Consider the following 17,812-nt stretch of genomic DNA (forward strand, 5'->3'; position numbering starts at 1 on the left):
GCACATATTCATACACTAACAGTTGTTACTGTGAAATTGTGTTAATGAAAACCAGACCACAGATTAGAAAACAATGGGTAATTGATTGGGCTTGGAGATAGAAAAGACAATGTGAGTATGATGTGTATATAATCTCAAAAATTATTTTGAAAACATGAAACAGGTCTTATGGTCATGTGCTACAGGGACTAGAGACTTGTACTACATTTTAAACCTGATTTCATGGATAATGACACATCACATGGAATCTGCCCAATCTACCTGCACAGCACCAAACACACTTGAGGAATCTCTACACATCAGAAACCCCTTTTCTCCCCTGGAACTAAACTTCACTGAATCACATCATTGTGGTTATTTGTACCACCATGTTACAAGCATTTTAATCATGTATTGATGAAAGGCAATCCACGTCACCATTTTTTTCTGCAAGTTCCTAAACTATTTGCAATATTTATAATAAAAACCTGAACATGGGATGCAACCTTCAGAACTTCTAGAAACAAGACTATCAGTTTTGCCTGCTCCCAATACTCTCATCAAATTATGCCTATAGAGGAAATTTAGTGAGAGACCTCCCCCTAGGTCAAAGAATTTACATGGGCCAAATGGGATTTTACAAGAGAGTGAATCAGATCACACTTTCCCCACAGATACAGGGAGGACTCACCACACTGTCTGCCACACCTCACCATCTGTTCCTCCCAATCTGCAGACAGCATCCGCTAACTCACCATTTTGAGGTTTTCCAGATCAATGAAGCTCTCTGCTCAGCTCCCTGCAGCAGCAACCACACCACAGCAAACAAAACTGCAGTCTCCTCTTCAAAACAAACTTGAAGCCTGGTGTTAAGAAGAGCCCAGCACTTCTTCTGACTGGCAGGTCTCATGGGGGGCCTGATTGGATAGTGGGGCTTGAGTGACAAAAGCACCTCCCTTAGGGTTAGAGTGTGCTTAAAGACACAGTATTGTGGTTCCTGGCCATGCCTCCCACACAAGAAAAAAATCCTTTTTGTAGATCTGCAACGATTTGCATTTCAATAGCACTCGCCCCAGGCTCAGATTGTAGACCCTGATGACTTCCCGGTCTCCATAGCAACTTCCCCTTTTCCTCCAGGGGAGTTCAAGAGTTTCTACACATCAAAGAGCCTCTCTCAGGATGCTGCAATCTAAGTCAGACCAACTCAATGTGAATTAGAAAAAGTTCACTTGGGAGACACAGCACCTGGATGGAGCAGAGGGCTCCACATCCTCCCTTTCTTCATTACACTATTCTCCGCTACACTCCCTCGCCGGTCTTCCACCCCTGGAAAAAAAATCACAGGAAAGAATCCTAACAGAGTCCAAAGGTTTCTAACAACTCAGGATGAAGCCAGAGCTGGGTGGGCAGAAGAGAGTTGGGTCAGGAGTGCAGGGCATGCTGGGAAATGTAGTCCTGAGCGACTTCTCTGCAGGGAGCTGGGGAAACTTCTCTAGGAACCTCTGGCTCCCCTGGCTGATTTTGTAAGTGAATGAACCAGGGAATCAGTGAATCAGTGACTGAGCCAGCTGAGCGAACATGTGAACTGAATGCAGGCAGCAGCCAGGCAGCAGTCAGGCAGCAGTCAGTGTTGCAGTTTAGGAAGGGCCAGCAGGCTAGCTGGAGAGCAGGGTGGGGTGAGCATGGTGGTAGCTGGGAGTTCATTAATGAGCTTCCCCGTGTGTGCATGCTCGCTTGCGCCCCAGTCTATGAATGAATAGACAAATGAACAACTGAGTGAATAAATTAATAAACGGATGAATGGATGGGTCAGGTACAGCCACGCTGCAGCAGGTGGGAATGGGACAAGCCAGGAGGGATGGAGTGCAGTGCCACCAAGCAGCTGGGATCCTGGATCTGAAGGTGTTGTGGGGGTTCATGAGTTAAATAGCTGTTATTGTACATTACATAAAATAGAAATCAGGCACTAGGGAAATGTCTGGAGATCTACAAAGATGACACCTGGTAACAATCTAAGCAAGAAAGGAGAGGCTACATTAAATGCCCTGATAATGAGAGGCCACCGGATAGGCCTCACAGACACCCACAACTACTCACTGAACTGAACTGGAATCCAGTTGCAGAGAAGGATGAGTGATGAGCAAATGGGTCCAGACCAGGCTGGTAAAAACCACAGAACCAGATGACCTGAACACTGGGGAAGTCTTGCTCCCCAGACTGATAGCTGGGATACCAGCATGGAACTGATCCAGAACCCAAGAAAATGGGTTTCATCGAGGAAACCTCGGAAATCTACAGGACCTCCAGTAGTAGTTCAGTACTTATCCCTAGCATAGGTGTAGATTTTGGGAGCCCATTCCACATAGAGGGATACGCCCTGAGCCAAGACACACAGGGGTGGGCCTAGGAACCCTCACAAAGGAGACAATAGACTCTGATGTCAACCCTATGGATGGCCTCACCATTCAGCGGGAGCATAGAGTGTATATGATAGATAATGTTTTAGTTGGGGGGCATTGTAGGAGCAGAGGTGAGGGAGAGGGAAGTAGGATTGACATGTAAAACAATCTTGATTCTAATTCAAATAAAAGAAAAAGAAAAAAGACAACTCCTGCTCCCACTGTTAGGAGTCCTACAAAAAAAAAGAAATAAATAATGGCTATAATTGAATACTAGGTTTTCTATTAATAACATGTGATGAGCAATTTCAAAAGCCTACATATAATATGATCTTATATAATGGAAATTTGTCAGGGTTTCTCAAATTTTCTCTCAAAAGGGTAATGAATCATGAATTGAACAAGTTTTACTTTGTATAGCTCTGAAGAGACACCATGTACATGGCAAATATTTATTTTAATTTTTAAAACAGGTTTTCCATGTGGCTTTGTAGGCTGTCCTGGAACTAGCTCTTATAGACCAAGCTGGTCTCAAATTCAGAGAGATCCACCTGCCTCTGCATCCTGAGTGCTGTGATTAAAGGCATGCACCACTACACTCTGGCTATGGCTAATTTTTTAAAGGAAAAACATTTAATTGGTTGGCTTACATTTTCAGAGTTTTTATCAAGTATCATCAAGTTGCAACATGAGAGAATGCAGCCAGACGTGGTGGTATAGAAGGAGCTGGGCATTGCACATCTTGACCACTGCCAATGGGAAGTGGTCTGGGACATGGTTCATGGCTTGAGCATATATAAGGTTCCAGCCCCCCCCCCAAGTGACAAACTTGCTTCAGCAAGTCCATTCCTTCAGCAAGAAAACAACCTCATAAGAGTGCCATTCCCTTTGAGCTCATGGGGGGCAATTACATTCAGACTGCCACAGGGACTATGCATTAAGGTTCACAAGGAAGTATGGTATGTCCTTTTGTATGAGTAAACAATGAACCCATCATACTGAGGAAGACTAAGTTTTTTTTTTTGCTTTGTTTTTGAGAAAGGGTTTTTCTGTGTAGCTTTGCAGTCTGTCCTGTCACTTGCTCTTAAGACCAGGCTGGCCTCGAACTCACAGAGATCAACCTGCCTCTACCTCTCAGGTGCTGGGCACCAAGGCCCAGCTGAGAAAGACTAAATTTTAAGCTTTTTTTCACACCATAATTTACTAGACTATGAAATTTTTGCTGGGACACACCTAAGGCCCCATGATAAATTACATTAAGTATGCAGCTTTCATTTCAAATAACAAACACATTGTTGATTATTGTTGAATTGGACAGAGAGGCTAGTGAGGAACTTCTTTAACACCAGTTATATTTTTGTGGAATCGTTTTTTAACGACTTTGCTTCCAATGACTTGTCCATGTTAAACTTTTATTTTTCCTGCTTTTTCATGTGCCTAAAGATAAGCAATACTGTCATTAATTCCAAGGCATTCTACTATATTTTTGGTATTAATTGTCAAACATATTTATGAATCAGAACCCTGATTGTAATGAGCATAGTAAACAAATCTCTTTTAGACATGTAAAAATAGCTTAGTTAGTACCACTAGTATACCCAAACTGTCCCAGAAATGCAGAACCCAGTGACACACAAACACTTTACTAGCAGACACAGTCCTAGAACCCCATGACACCAGTGATCTTTACATTCCTTCATTGGAAAATATTATGTTTTTGAAAGACAAAACAAAACCTGCCTCAACATACCTTTGCAGTTTGCTAGTTTTGGCAAGTTACATTTAATCCAATGGAAAATATCTGTTTGTTTGAATATAATCTTTATCATTTTTTATGGTCACTGGGTTGCCCGCCCCCACCCCTTGTGGAAACAAAAGCAAATCTCCTTCCCTGATGTAACACATAACTTGGTTTTTATTTCGAGCTCAAAGTATCTCTAAAGTATATAGCTTGCTTTAATTTAGCAGTTTCTTTTTTGAAATATCTCCCAATGCTGTTATTTCATTTTCAGTAGCATTTGAAAAAATAATGTTAATGATCTATTATTTAATCTATCTCTGGTAGTCTTAATTTTCCCTTTTACTTTACTGAGCATATCTTTTAAGGCACCTCATAAAGTGTTAATAAAAGTAATCATTTTTTTCTCCTTTTGGTTTTTGAGGCAGGGTTTCTCTGTGGCTTTGAAGCCTCTCTTGGAAACAGTTCTTTTAGACCAGGATGGTCTCAAACACACAAAGACATGCCTACCACTGCTTCCTGAGTGCTGGTTTTATAGGTTTGCACCACCACCACCTGGCATAAATAATATTTATTAAGAAAATATCAGAAGTCGGATATGGGGTAAGAGCCTGAAAGATGAGCGAACCAGTTGATCAGCCATCAGTGACTCCTGCTTCCTCCATTTCTAAATCTAAAACAGAAGGATCCTCCCTCAGCCCATCCTTACCAATTCCAGTCTCCAATATCTCCACAGTTTTCCAAATCTCTATGTTATTTTTTGGTCAGTTGACTGGTAGCTCTGCTCTCTGATGACACCCAAGCTTTATTATAAAAATATGATAAAAAGACCACACAATGCCCAGGACTTCACTTGTTATCCATCTCATACGTTTTGCTAATTACATTCCTCATATGAAAGTGTCCATAACACATGTCTCATAGCATGGACATCTCAACATCCTGTGGTCTCAAATGCAACTCAGCTTCCTCTTCACTGCTTCATGCAATGAACTCTCACAGACTCTTCACTTGGGGTCTTATTGTCAAAAACATAGGTGTGTAATATAGTGAAGAACTGACCACAGAAGAAGAATCCATCATCTTTATATTTTGCATCTTTATTGTTTACATAGTCAGTAAAAAATAGGTGATGCTGCAATGATTTTGTGGACCCTACCAAGCTTGAATCAAATTTGCCAGATTTTTAATAATGTTGCTCCTGAGACACGGAATTACTTTGCCTATTCATTCAATATGGTAAGGGCATTGGTGGATAGAGTTGTGAACTTGGGCTACCTTCCTAGTCTTTTAATGAAGAGCACCTCAGTTCTGAGCAGTCCCGAGTCATATGTGAATAGTTGAGACTGGATTCCAGATCAAGCCATAATGAAAAGCAACTGTGATTAACTGCAGGAGTGGATCTTAGGACACTGCTGGGTGTAGTGGTGCACATAACTCCTGGAACAGAAAATCAAGAATCCAAAGCCAGGTTGGACTACATACACAGTGAGATCCTGTCCAATAAGATCCTGTCTAATTGATACTGCCATACTACTAAGGAAGTGAATTAGTTGGCAAGTTTGGAAGCCAAATTGACAGTGAGTACTAGAATGCCAAAATCACCACTTTGTAACTAGTGTAGTAAGAATAGGACTGGTAAGATGGCTTAGTGTGTAAAGGGACTTGTGCCAAGCCTAAGAAACTTAGTTCAATCCCCAGGACCACATGGTAGGAAAAAGCCAACTCTGACCTCCACACTCCTGATAGCACGTGACTCTCGCACACATAACACACACATAGAACAATTAAATGTATTAAGAACAAAATATGAAGAGAAATTTTATGAGAATCGAGGTGTTTGCATGTTTTAAAGTGTTTCTCCCCAAACTATTTTTGTTGCAAATAAAAATTAGCTGCAGAATAAAATTAATTATACAGTGGATAAATCTGCATGGTCAGTAAATTGGTTGGTCCTCTCTCTTTAAGTTACTAGTGAGTGGCATATGCTGGGAAGGCAGAGGCAGAAAGATTTCTTGAGTTTCAGGCCAGTCAGGACTATATCGTGAGACCCTGTCTCTAAATAAATAAATAAAGTAAAAAGAGAATCAGCATCTCCGGAAATGCATCAGGTAAAACAATTATTTTAATAGGTGCTTGAGAAACATTTGAGAAGATTTTTAACATTTATTCTTAGATTCAAAGAGGAAACCTAACAAGTGTGGGACTCAGTGAACATTTCCTTAATGTGACCAAAAGAAGAGAAGATGGAAATAACAACCTATGGTGAAATGATAGAACTTAGGTTCATATCACAGATGGGCATTTTCTTGTGCCTGGAGACCTCTGACATTTTCTGTCAATACATTTAAAATGAAGGTATGCATATTTCATTAAATTTAAGGTGAATATACCCCCAAAGTAGCATTACGTCGTATGGTAGAATTCCCTATTTAGGAAGTTAGGAGGGAAGTAAGGATTTTAGGGAAGCATTTAAAGTCCCTCCAGATATCTGACTAGTGGACTCATTGTGGAATTAGGAATGATGAAGAAGCCAAGGTTACCTATCCTTAAGTAGAAGCTGAGGACTTATCTCTGGAACCACAAGCAGGAAGCTAAGATATCCTGTAGACACTATTGTTAGACGTCATGACCAACTGGTAATCTTGTGATGGATTCTTAGAGTGAAGCTAGCAGGCCAGAAGCTCTTGGTTCCATATACTTTTGAGACAGTTCTTATTAATTTATACCTCCCACTAGACATAGACATGAGTTGTTTCCCTTCACACCTGTCCATGTCATTCAAGTTACCCAGAAGATTGTAAAACCAGTTTCCCTGGCCTCACACTGTGATAAACCACCATGAACATGGCAACTTAAAGAAGTTTATTTAAGTACATAGTTCTGTCGTGGCAGGGAAGCATGGCAACAGGAGGCTTTGTGGCAGGGACCGAAGAGGGCAGAGGGCTCTAGGACTCCAATCTTGAACCACAAGCACAAAACAAAGAGAGTGAACTAGAAATGGCACAAGACTTTAAATTCTCAAAGCCACCTTGAGAGATACTTCCTCCCACTGGGCTATGCTTAAGAGAGAAAAATCTCATATACAGACAGCCTTTGTTCACTCAAGGGGAGGGTTAATACTGTGAAAACACTTCAAGTGGATAGTAATTCCGTCTAAATTTTCGTGACTTAAAACAAGTTAGATTACAGTGTGATGTTTTGTGGAAACTGTACAGTATGATGCCAATATTACTTGAAAGGGTAAATAAGAATAGTTAAGTTTTTTAATGAATGAATAAAGAAAAAATGTGCCATTAGGACTAAAATGACATTGCAAAACTACAAATAAATGACTGTGTAGACAAAAGAGAGCAGTAAAATTGGACCCATCCTCTACTGACATAGAGGATTGGTTAGTAACAGCAGCAGGTTGTTGGCCTCCCCTAGTGGTCCTGAATGAATACCATACATGGAAGTGATTGGTGTGCATCTGTAAAAAGGCAAACAATTAAAAAGCTTTATGAAAATATATTTGATCTGAAAGGTAGTTTTCTATCTCAACAAAAATCTTAAATTCAACTAAAGGGTTTTAAACTCCTCAAGGTTGAAACATATACCTAAATCTATTTATCAGTCTGTCTATGTATCTATCTACACATGTTTGCACATATATAAAATGAATAAAATTGAAAGACAAATGAGCAACAGGAAAATACACAATAAATTATTTCTATCTAGCTGTAAATGCACAACTCATAAAAAGAAAGATGATTAAGGGCCTACAACCCCAGTGGGGGTAATGGTGAGATGTCAGGGCAGTGAGTTCACAGGAAATACCCAAGTGGCCACTAAACCAAGGCTATGCCCAGCCCCATGTTCAAACTAAAGCAATTCCCTTTGCAGCTGTGAACACTTTGCTTTTGTGTAAGCTCAGTGTCAGTGCTGGTGTGGATCAGCTTATCATAGCACTCACAGTGCTGGTGTAACACAAGCATTCTGGAAATTTGTTTGGCAAAGTGATTCAAAGGCCTTTGATCCAGCCATTTAACTTCCAGGAATGTCTCTTACAGATATGAGTAAAACTATCCAGTGACATTTGACATGACTGCAATAGTAGATAATTAGTGTCAACACTGGTCTACTGAGGGAGCCTGGTTAAACAGTTACAGCAGCACAGTCATACAGAAATGTGAGAGTTTGCAACAGAGGCTTTAATGATTGCCAAACAAGACACAGTACTGCAGACTATTAATTAGCAAGCATTTTTCTCTGTCACTGAAGGAATGTCAATATTTTCCACATCTTTATATTTCATATATTCTCTTAATTTTCTGAAATGAAAAGTCATCAATTTTGTTATCAGGGAAAAGGGTTTTTTTTCTTCTTATAAAGGTTTCGTTATATTTTTGTTCTTAAATATATCTCTGTATATCACTAAACAAAATGGATTTCTGCCACAGTGGGTAGAGCTGATACTGGAGTCTTAGCCCTGTGTGTCTGTAGAAATGCAACATGGTGTTTCCTCAGACAGTCACACTAGCGTTTTCTACTAAGCTTTTCCAAGGTGTCCTTCAGGGCTCAAAGCCACACTAGCTGCCTGCTTGCTAGCCTCTTCTTACTCCGTTGTGAGGCTTAGCCAGAGGGTCCATCTTCCTTTTTGAAGACTTGCTTTTGTTTATTTTGTGTTGATAGTAGGGCAATAGCGTTCAGAAGAAAAATTTGCAGAATTGGTTTTCTCCTTCTTCCAGCTTTAATAGTTGGGGATCCAGGTCTCTGCCTCCTTCTCCCTGAGAAGGCGAGATATTGTCTGATCTCCCAGCATTCTAAGTTGTAAGAATTTTTCAATTATTGTTTTTAGTACTTATTTCAGTGAACTCCTTTTTCACACAGTACTTTTTTTCTATTTAAAAGGTGTCTGTTTTTAAATAGATCTCATGTCTTACAGCTTCCAGCAGTAATTCTTCAAGCCAAGTTTCACTCCTCTGTGTTTATTGATCATCCCTTCTCTCTCTCTGAAGTTTTCTGAACAATTTAGCCTTGGCATAAATGCAGAAGACTTTAAGCACACAGGAAACTACAGGTTTTATTGTCCTCTATTTTTAGAGTGTTCATATACTTTCAACTCTGGTCAAGCAGGACATTAAATACCAAAATAAAAGTGTCATGATTTATTATTTTTAAGAGACTTTGTTCTTTCCTGAACACACTGGTTATCACAAGCATAACATAGTTAGCTAGATGTCTGTCAGAATGGCTATGTGAGTGGCCAAATTTGACTCTGCCCAGGTGCCTTTCAGCCTATGACTGACATGGTCTGTCCTGTCACAGGTGTCCACCTGTACTACGTTGGAGGAGAAGTGTATGCTGAATGCCTGAGTGACAGCAGCATCTTTGTGCAGAATCGGAACTGCAACTACCATCATGGGTTTCATCCCACCACTGTCTGCAAGATCCCCAGTGGGTGTAGCTTGAAAATTTTCAACAACCAAGAGTTTGCTCAGAAACTGGCACAGTCTGTGAACCATGGTTTTGAGACTGTGTATGAACTCACCAAAATGTGCACTATTCGAATGAGTTTCGTGAAGGTGAGCAGTACCCGCCCATCTCATTCAGGCCTGACCCCTGCCTCACCCCTGCTATTTACAATATGCATATCTGTGCCTTACTGGTATATATTCCTATCAGTGCCCACTGAGAGCACCATTGTCCAAGAGGTTGTCATGGGAACTTAGAATATAGTCCTCTCCTCCCACCATGCAGGTCCCAGAGATGGAACTCAGGTCTCCAGGCTTGGTGACAGGCACCTTTATCTCCCCCTGCCTCCCAGTCATCATGCAGTTTATTCCGGGTGAAGCTAAGGGTTTAATAGAGTCCAGGCTGGAGCATGTCTTATTCCAGAAGCAGGCAGCCTAGTCAGTCTGTGTGTCTCAGCAGTCCTTAGGGCTCATATCAGCCTGGGGAGGGACAGCCTAGTGAATCTTGTCAGTTTCAGTAAAGGTTTTACGATGTCTGCTTCCTGAGGTTTAAGGACTTTGCCTAGAGGGTGGAGTGTTTCACCTCCCCTTAAAACATTCAGCAATCCTGGAGCTCCCCTATAAGACAGAAGGTTTTATCTTTGAAGATATTGCTACACAACATGTTTAAAAGGTGAGAGAAGAACCGACTTCACAGATTTGTTCTCTGAAATCCACATGCACACTGTGGTGTACATAAACACACATTCATGCAACAACAACAAAAAGCTGGGTGCAGTGCTGTGTGTAGTCCCAGCATGGGAGACAGATAGGATCCCTTAGGCTTGCTGACCACCAGTCTAGCCTGATTGGCAAAAGCCCAGGTGCAGCAAGAGAACTCATCTCAGAAAACACAGTGCAGTGTGATTGAAGAAGACAGCCAGTGTAGACCCCTGTACTCTCCAGGCATGGACACACAGATAAAGGGGCAAGGCATTGTTCAGTTAAAGGTGTAGGACTCTTACAGTGGTCCTGGGTTCAGTCCCAGCATCCAGCTGAAGTGGATCACGATAGCCTGTAACTCTACCTCCAGATTCCAACATCTTCTGAAATTCACAGATACCACACATTCATAGGTAAATCCATACTCAACATGTACATATTTGCACAATTTTTAAGTAAAATATTAAAAAAATAAAGCCAGTTTGATAATACATGCCTTTTATTTGAGTGCTCAGAAATCAGACAGGTAAGCTCTGAGTTTGAGGCCAGTTTGGTCTACATAGGGAGTTTAGCCCAGCCAGGGCTACTCATTAAGGGTATGTCTTAAATATATAAGTAAGTAAAGTTTTAACATAACATTAATGTAGTGGGAAATAAATATTTAAAATATCTTGATTTGGTTTTTTTGTTTGTTTGTTTGTTTGAGACAGGGTTTCTCTGTTGCTTTGGAGGCTGTCCTGGAACTAGCTCTTGAAGACCACAATGGTCCCGAACTCACAGAGATCTCCCTGCCTCTGCTACATAAGTGCTGGGATCTAAGCCGTGCACCTCCACCTCCTGGCTAAAATATATTTAATCAAACAACTACTGAATGTTTTTAAATTTGTAATTACCCAAGACTAATAATATTTATTTAGTTATTTCAAAAAAGGTCTCATTCTGTACCCTGACTGGCCTGAAACTCACAGAGATCTGCCTGTTCCTGCTTCCCGAATGCTGGAATTAAAGGCATGTGCCACTACACCAGACTAAATAGGTGATCCTGGGGTCCTTGGGTAGACTTTTGTTGGCCAATGTCCATCCCCAAAAATTACCCATGCTTTTGTGGTATGTTTGTTTTCTTGTGGGACATAGCCATGAGTCCAAACATAATTATGTGAACTGATCATATGATCTTTTTACTTGGTAGAGTGACTCAATGAGATAGAGAGTTAAATGACACCAGTGTGCTTTCTTTTTCCTAGGGTTGGGGAGCCAAATACCACAGGCAGGATGTTACAAGCACCCCATGCTGGATTGAGATACATCTGCATGGCCCTCTCCAGTGGCTGGATAAAGTTCTTACCCTGATGGGTTCACCCCACAATCCTATTTCCTCAGTGTCTTAAAGGGCCTCTGGCTTCTGTCTCTTGCAAATGTTGAACCTTGTATGTACTTGAAGGATGGATATGTCAGACGGGTGAAGACCTGACAAGGGAGCCTTGATAATACTTGACCTCTGTGACCTACTGTTGGATTGAGAAATTAACAAACATTGGTAACATGCTGTTGATATCAAGAATCTGTCTAGTTTACATTGTGACATTCTGTTGTGTGATCAACTAAAATGTTGACTTTTAGCAGGACTTTTCTGTATAGTTTTAAAGGAGATGGCCAGGGCAGGGACAAATTATCTATTAGAAGAACAATCCTGTGCAGTCCTTTTGTTGGGTGTGTTTGGCAGAGTGTTACCTTAATAGTCTTTGAAGTGTGCACTTCATCAAGTTCCGAGCCCACACTGAATCATCTTTTGATGGGTTTTCATAATGTTTTAAAACTATTTGTTTATTTTGTTTGTTTTTAAAGGCGAATCTTTATGACATACACAGTATTCTTTCTAAAACTGTATGCTGACTGTAGTGCTGTCTGAATGACCTCAGGTTTTGCTCCTTGCTAAATATGTGTATGCAGAATATTTGGAGGTTAGGAATAGTCTAAATGGCTAGTGGATCTAGAAGGTATTTGTCAGTGGGCTGGGGGAAAGGAAATGACAACCGCAAACGTAGACTATGTCTTAACGTTCAATTTTTCAGTTTTTAGAGTTTATCTGACTTTTTTCCTTTCTTTTCTTTCATCTCATCTGCTCTACACTGCAGTAAAGCAGCTGGTTAATTCCTGTAACTGTGGGAAAAAAAATGAATAATTCCTTTTATTTGCAAATCAATTGTCTTTGTGTTTCAGTGTCCAGTATATGAAAGGCTTGAATTCAATGAACAGTTTTTATGGAGTTTACAATACAGACATAGGTTTTAATTTCCAAATGAATTGTTTGCCAAACCTAGTAATTGTGTTCATTATTCACAGGTTTAAAGAAGTTCCCTATTGGAATCCATTACAAACATTTTTATTTTGTTTTGGTTTGGTTTTTCACGGTTTTGTTTTGTTTTATTTTGTTAATTTTTTTTCTATCCTCCTCTGCTCTTATACATTGAGTACCTTTATTCCAACACTAGTGTGTTTTCTCTACTGGAAAATTTTAAATAAACCTGTCATTATTGCTTCCTTTGATTTAAAATGTGTCATTTTCATTCTTTGCTTATTACAATTTGGGATGTGGTGATTACAATTACCGAGATCATTCAGTGTGACTGTGTCCAGGATCAGTAAGATAGTTTTTTGTTGTTGTTGTTTTTAGTTACTAAAACTGGACTGGGAAGAGGCTCAGCAGATAAAGGGTGACTGTGATTATCAGTGTGGGATTACAATTAAGATGTGGTCTTTTTTTTTCTTTCAGGCATCTCGGCAAATACAAAAAGCTCAGTTGGTAAAGTGGGGACACGGAACCTGGCTTGCTAAAAGAGCAGATTGATCTAAAGTCAGGAGAAAGGAAACATAAGGCTGGAGAAGACCAAGGGAAAGCAATGAGGGAGGGCGTGTATCATGGTGCAACTGTATAGGTTACAGGGTAGCTAATGGAGCTGGTCCCTCTCCCTGATATGAGTTTCAAACATCAAACAGGTCCTCCGGCTTGGCAGCAAACCCGTTACCCACTGAGCCTCTCAGCAGCCCATAAGTGTGTGAGCTTTTTATTCAAGGGGCTTCAACAGTGTAGTTACTCATTGATGCCCTTACTCAAGTGGAAGCATAGTTTGCCAATCTGAAGGGTACCCATAGGGGAATGTAGCCAGTGCAGACCAAAAACTGAACGCACAGGAGAAAGTTACTTTGTGCAGTTTTACTGAGATGGGATGATCCCCCCTTTCCCACCAAGGGAATTTAAAAAAAATTTTTTTGAAAAAGAAACAATTTGAGGTCATTATGTTTTCTAGCCACACAAATACCACTGTATCACCTCACATTCTCTCCTGGACTTGGTGCACAACCCCAAAATTTAAGGGTCTACTGTCCCCACTAATTGAAATCCACTTTAAAAGAAAAGAATGTCTTGCTTCCCTCCCACTGAAACTACAAAATGTATCCCCATAAACAGTGACCCAAATTTCTGCTGGTTATTGTTGCCTTCAAGAAACATCAATGGCAAGCAGAGGAAGCTTGGGCCTGGAGACCTTCACTGTTACAGTTCCCTGTCCATCTTTGCTACTTGCTAGACCACTTGGCTTCTGTGGACCTCTCTGTGCTCATTTATTGAGTGGAGATGGCAGCATCACACATTTGAGCTGGGATCATTCAGCTAAAGGTATAAATACCCTTGAAATGTGTCACAAATTGTGGAGCCACCTTTCTGAACCCTCTGAAGTCTGTGTTTTCCATTGGCAGAGATCGTTCAGTGTGACTGTGTCCAGAATCAGTAAGATAGCTTTTTGTTGTTGTTGTTTTCAATTACTAAAACTGGATTGGGAAGGGGCCCAACAGGTAAAGGATGAGTGTGATTATCAGAGTTTACACCCTACAGCCTACGTAAGTGTGGGTGGGTATGGCAGCCTGCCGGCAATTCCAGCCTGAAAAGGTAGACAGGATTCCCCTGAGCATTTTGACTGTAGGGACTAGCCATATCCATGAGCTCTAGATTTGATTGAGTGACCTTGCCTCAAAGAATAAGGTAAAAGAACCATCAAAACTGATTCCTGTTATCAACCTTGGGCCTCCACACGCATGTGCACACACACATAAACACACACACACACTCACACACACACCCTTGAAAATGACAAGTTTTTTTTAATAATAATAAAGTTAATAATAATAAAAAAGTTACCATTAAGAATGATTTATAACTGGAGATGGAAAATAAAGAATTTAGGTCACGTTTTCTCCTTTCTTGGTGAAAACTGCCTTTGCTGTTCTTGAGTTCCTTTGTTGGGCAGTTATCGAGCAGGGTATTACACTGTGACTGCCTTGAAGATGTACTAAATAAAACACAAAGATCATACCATCCATGGAGACCTACTAGATGGAGACCCTGGGGTATGCAGTGTGGTGTGTAAAAAGGCCTTTTGTATTTAAGATCAGGTATATGGAATTCTATTAAAATCTTAATGAAAATACATTCTCATCTGCCATAGGAGATCAATGAACAAGTCTTTCAAGAATGTTTTGTTAAAGGAATTGGAAAAATCAAAGCAACTATTTGTCTAGAGAAGGAGAAAACACATGAAGGTCTAAAAAATGACAAAGATGACGTGGACTGTTTTTTGAGACTCAAAGCCAGGATGATTAGAAGTGTAGAGCCCTGGCCTTATCAGCTCTAGCATTTGACAGAACTGAAGCTCCAGCCCTGGACTCGTCAGCAGTTTCCAGCCCTGGACTCGTCAGCAGTTTCCCTATGTTTCTATCACATGTTCCCTCATCTGTGAAATGGAGGCCGTAAAGCTAACCTGACTGGGTCATCGAGAGATTAACTGAACAAAGCGCTTAGAGCTTCTCTGTAAATGATTAGCTCTGATTAAGATCCTGTCTTCAGGACTAAAGGAAGGACACAGGCAGGGGACAAATGCCCCGGTCTCTGCTGTAGGCACCAAGCCAGGGTCTTCCTCACATTGTTTCTCTTCCTCTCAACAACACAGGAGATAATTTCTACTCTTCTGTAACTCTGTTTATCCTTTGCTTGAATAAATGATTAAGATGGCCAGTGTTTAAAGAGAAACATTCTTTTCTTAGCTCGAAGTGTGGAGGTTGTGATTTGTGACTTGACAGGACACACCCGACTCCATGAGGGACAGAGGGCAGAATGTTATTACAGGAGCATGGGGCTGAATCGAACTAACTGCCCACCTCATGGCTGAGCTGCAAGGGGATTGGAGATTCTTGCTGTCTGGAAATTTGCTCTGCTAAACAAATTAGTCTGTCGCTGTTGATTCAGCCTCACTAGAATTCCCAGCACACTAGTGAGATGTGGCTGGAAGGTAACAGTGACTACCTCAAGTTCACTCCGGAGCCTTGTGAGTGGCCTGCTTACTATCCGTATTTCCATAGGCAGTCTGCTTTTTCACAGACCCACTCTTAGGCTGTTCAGTGCCACTCACAGCATTCTAGAACTTATTTAGACAACACCTCTAACTGCTTCACATTCCTCCCATAAGCGCGTTCCAAAACTCTGAAAACAACACGGTCAGTGTATCATCCAAACAGCTGAGCTTCTTCATTGAAACAGCCGAGCATAAACAAATGCTTAAAATAATATTCTACAACAAAGGTCATTTTTGGGCTATATCTTGATTTGGAAGATGACCTGGACTATTTAAGATCCTGCATCAAATACAGCCTGATGGCAAGATGGTTCAGTAAGGGTGCTTGCCCCCAAGCCTGATGACTTGATTTTAATTCCTAAAGACCCACAAAATGGAAAGAAGGACTGACTCCTGTAAGTCATCCCTGGCCTTCACATGTGTAATGTCGCATAAACGTGTGCTCACATGCACATGTTCCCACACACAGACACATACAATAAAATTAAGGACACAACTGTAACTTATTGGTGATTGGATTTCTCCATGCAGTTCTAGATTCATTTTTCAATTTGTTCCTTTGTTTGCTGGCCACCATTACACTAGCTACTTCCTTTTCTTAAACCTGTCTGTCTGTCTACCACCTCTCGACCATCGGTCTTCTATCTAATCCTTGTGTGTCTTTCTTCTATCATCGGTCTGTCTGACTGTCGTCTCTCTACCTATCGTCTGGTTTTCTGCCTGCCATCTCAGTCTTTCACTGTCTTCTATTGGTTCCTCTCTTTCTCTGTGGATGTTAACTGATGTATTTTTCTTCCACCCCCATAGAGCACCTTTGGTTTTCCAGCCTCCTGATGCTTTCGAGCCTTCTAAATCTAGTCTCTAGAAACCTCTTATATCATTTTCTAAAGTGAACAGACAGCAAAACAAACATGAAGGTAAGCTTTTAAACAATGCTTTATGAAATTTTTCTCTCTTCTTGACTCACTGCTGGAGAATTCTGGAAACAATCTCCCCCTCAGGGTTCCAAAGGCATCGACACAACTGTTTCCTTGTCATCCAGCATTGCTGGAGAGGCACTGATTATAGTCTTGTGACAAGTCTCTTCTATGTGACCTGTTTTTATTTCTTATTGTTTTCTCTTGGAGACATGATCTCCCAAGGCAACCATGGCTGACCTGGAACTCTCTATGTAGATCAGGCTGGCCTACATCTCCCTGCCTCTGCTTCCCAAGTGATGGGATTACAGGTGTGTGACACCAAACTCACCATATGATATACTTTTAAAGATTCATTTACCTGTGGGGGACAGAGGGTTTGGAGGTGTGAGTATAGGTGCCAGAAGGGGCCAGAGACATCACATACTCCTGGAGCTGGAGAATAACAGCTGTGAGCCATCTGATCTGAGTTCTGGGACCTGAACTCCAGTTCTTGAAAAAACAGTATGCGTGCTCTTAAGCAATGAGCCATCCTTCCAGCTCCAGCTGGCATAGTTTTACACATAGAAAGCTTCCTGGCTTCTTTTGATATATTTCACACACTGAAATTATGATGTGGTGGTTCTGGAAATCTCCAGCTCACCAGTACTCTACTCTTCAGCTCCTTACTGGCAAAAAAGAGACCTGCACAAGAGTGACTAAGCTGCAAACCTTAATATGGACAGAGCAGCCTGATGTGTCCCATGCTGCCTCAGGGTCTTCCAAGGGAACAAAATAAAACAGTTGGTATCAGAATAGGACATGCAATAACAGAAGCAGAGACAAGAGAAAGAAGCAAGATAGAAAGGAGCTAGGCTGTTGACTTTGAAACTGGAGGGTGGGGCAACAAGCCAAGAGATGCAAGAGACCCCCAGAAGCTGAAATAAAGCAAAAGCCTGGGTAGTGGCTGAGAGGAGAATAAGGCTCTCTGCTTTGCTTCTCATGCCTCTGGGGAGACAACAGTCTTTGCCAGTCATCTGTGCACACATTTTGCCCTCACCTCTAATGTTGTAGGTGCTGTGTGGACACATTTGTCATCCTGCTTATATATTCCAGAAAATGATGGAATCTTTATAGTTTTTAAATGATTGTTATTGCTGGGGGAAGTTGTTATTTTAAATTATGATATTAATGGGATACTCACTTTCTATACAAATTATTTACGTCCCTTGGTCTA

The 17,812-nt window shown here is 41.0% G+C and overlaps 1 protein-coding gene across 1 annotated transcript in view; it reads left to right on the forward strand.

The window, feature by feature from the left end:
* LOC113838058 (mothers against decapentaplegic homolog 1-like) overlaps positions 1–11,662 on the forward strand; it is a 450,092-nt gene extending 438,430 nt beyond the window's left edge. The window contains exons 13-14 of the mRNA XM_035453574.1: positions 9,427–9,683; positions 11,519–11,662. Coding sequence (XP_035309465.1) covers positions 9,427–9,683; positions 11,519–11,662 — 401 coding nt within the window. The remainder of the gene's footprint in view (positions 1–9,426; positions 9,684–11,518) is intronic.
* Positions 11,663–17,812: the final 6,150 nt, after the last annotated feature.

Source organism: Cricetulus griseus, unplaced genomic scaffold, assembly GCF_003668045.3.
Source record: "Cricetulus griseus strain 17A/GY unplaced genomic scaffold, alternate assembly CriGri-PICRH-1.0 unplaced_scaffold_1, whole genome shotgun sequence".
Lineage (NCBI taxonomy): Eukaryota > Metazoa > Chordata > Mammalia > Rodentia > Cricetidae > Cricetulus > Cricetulus griseus.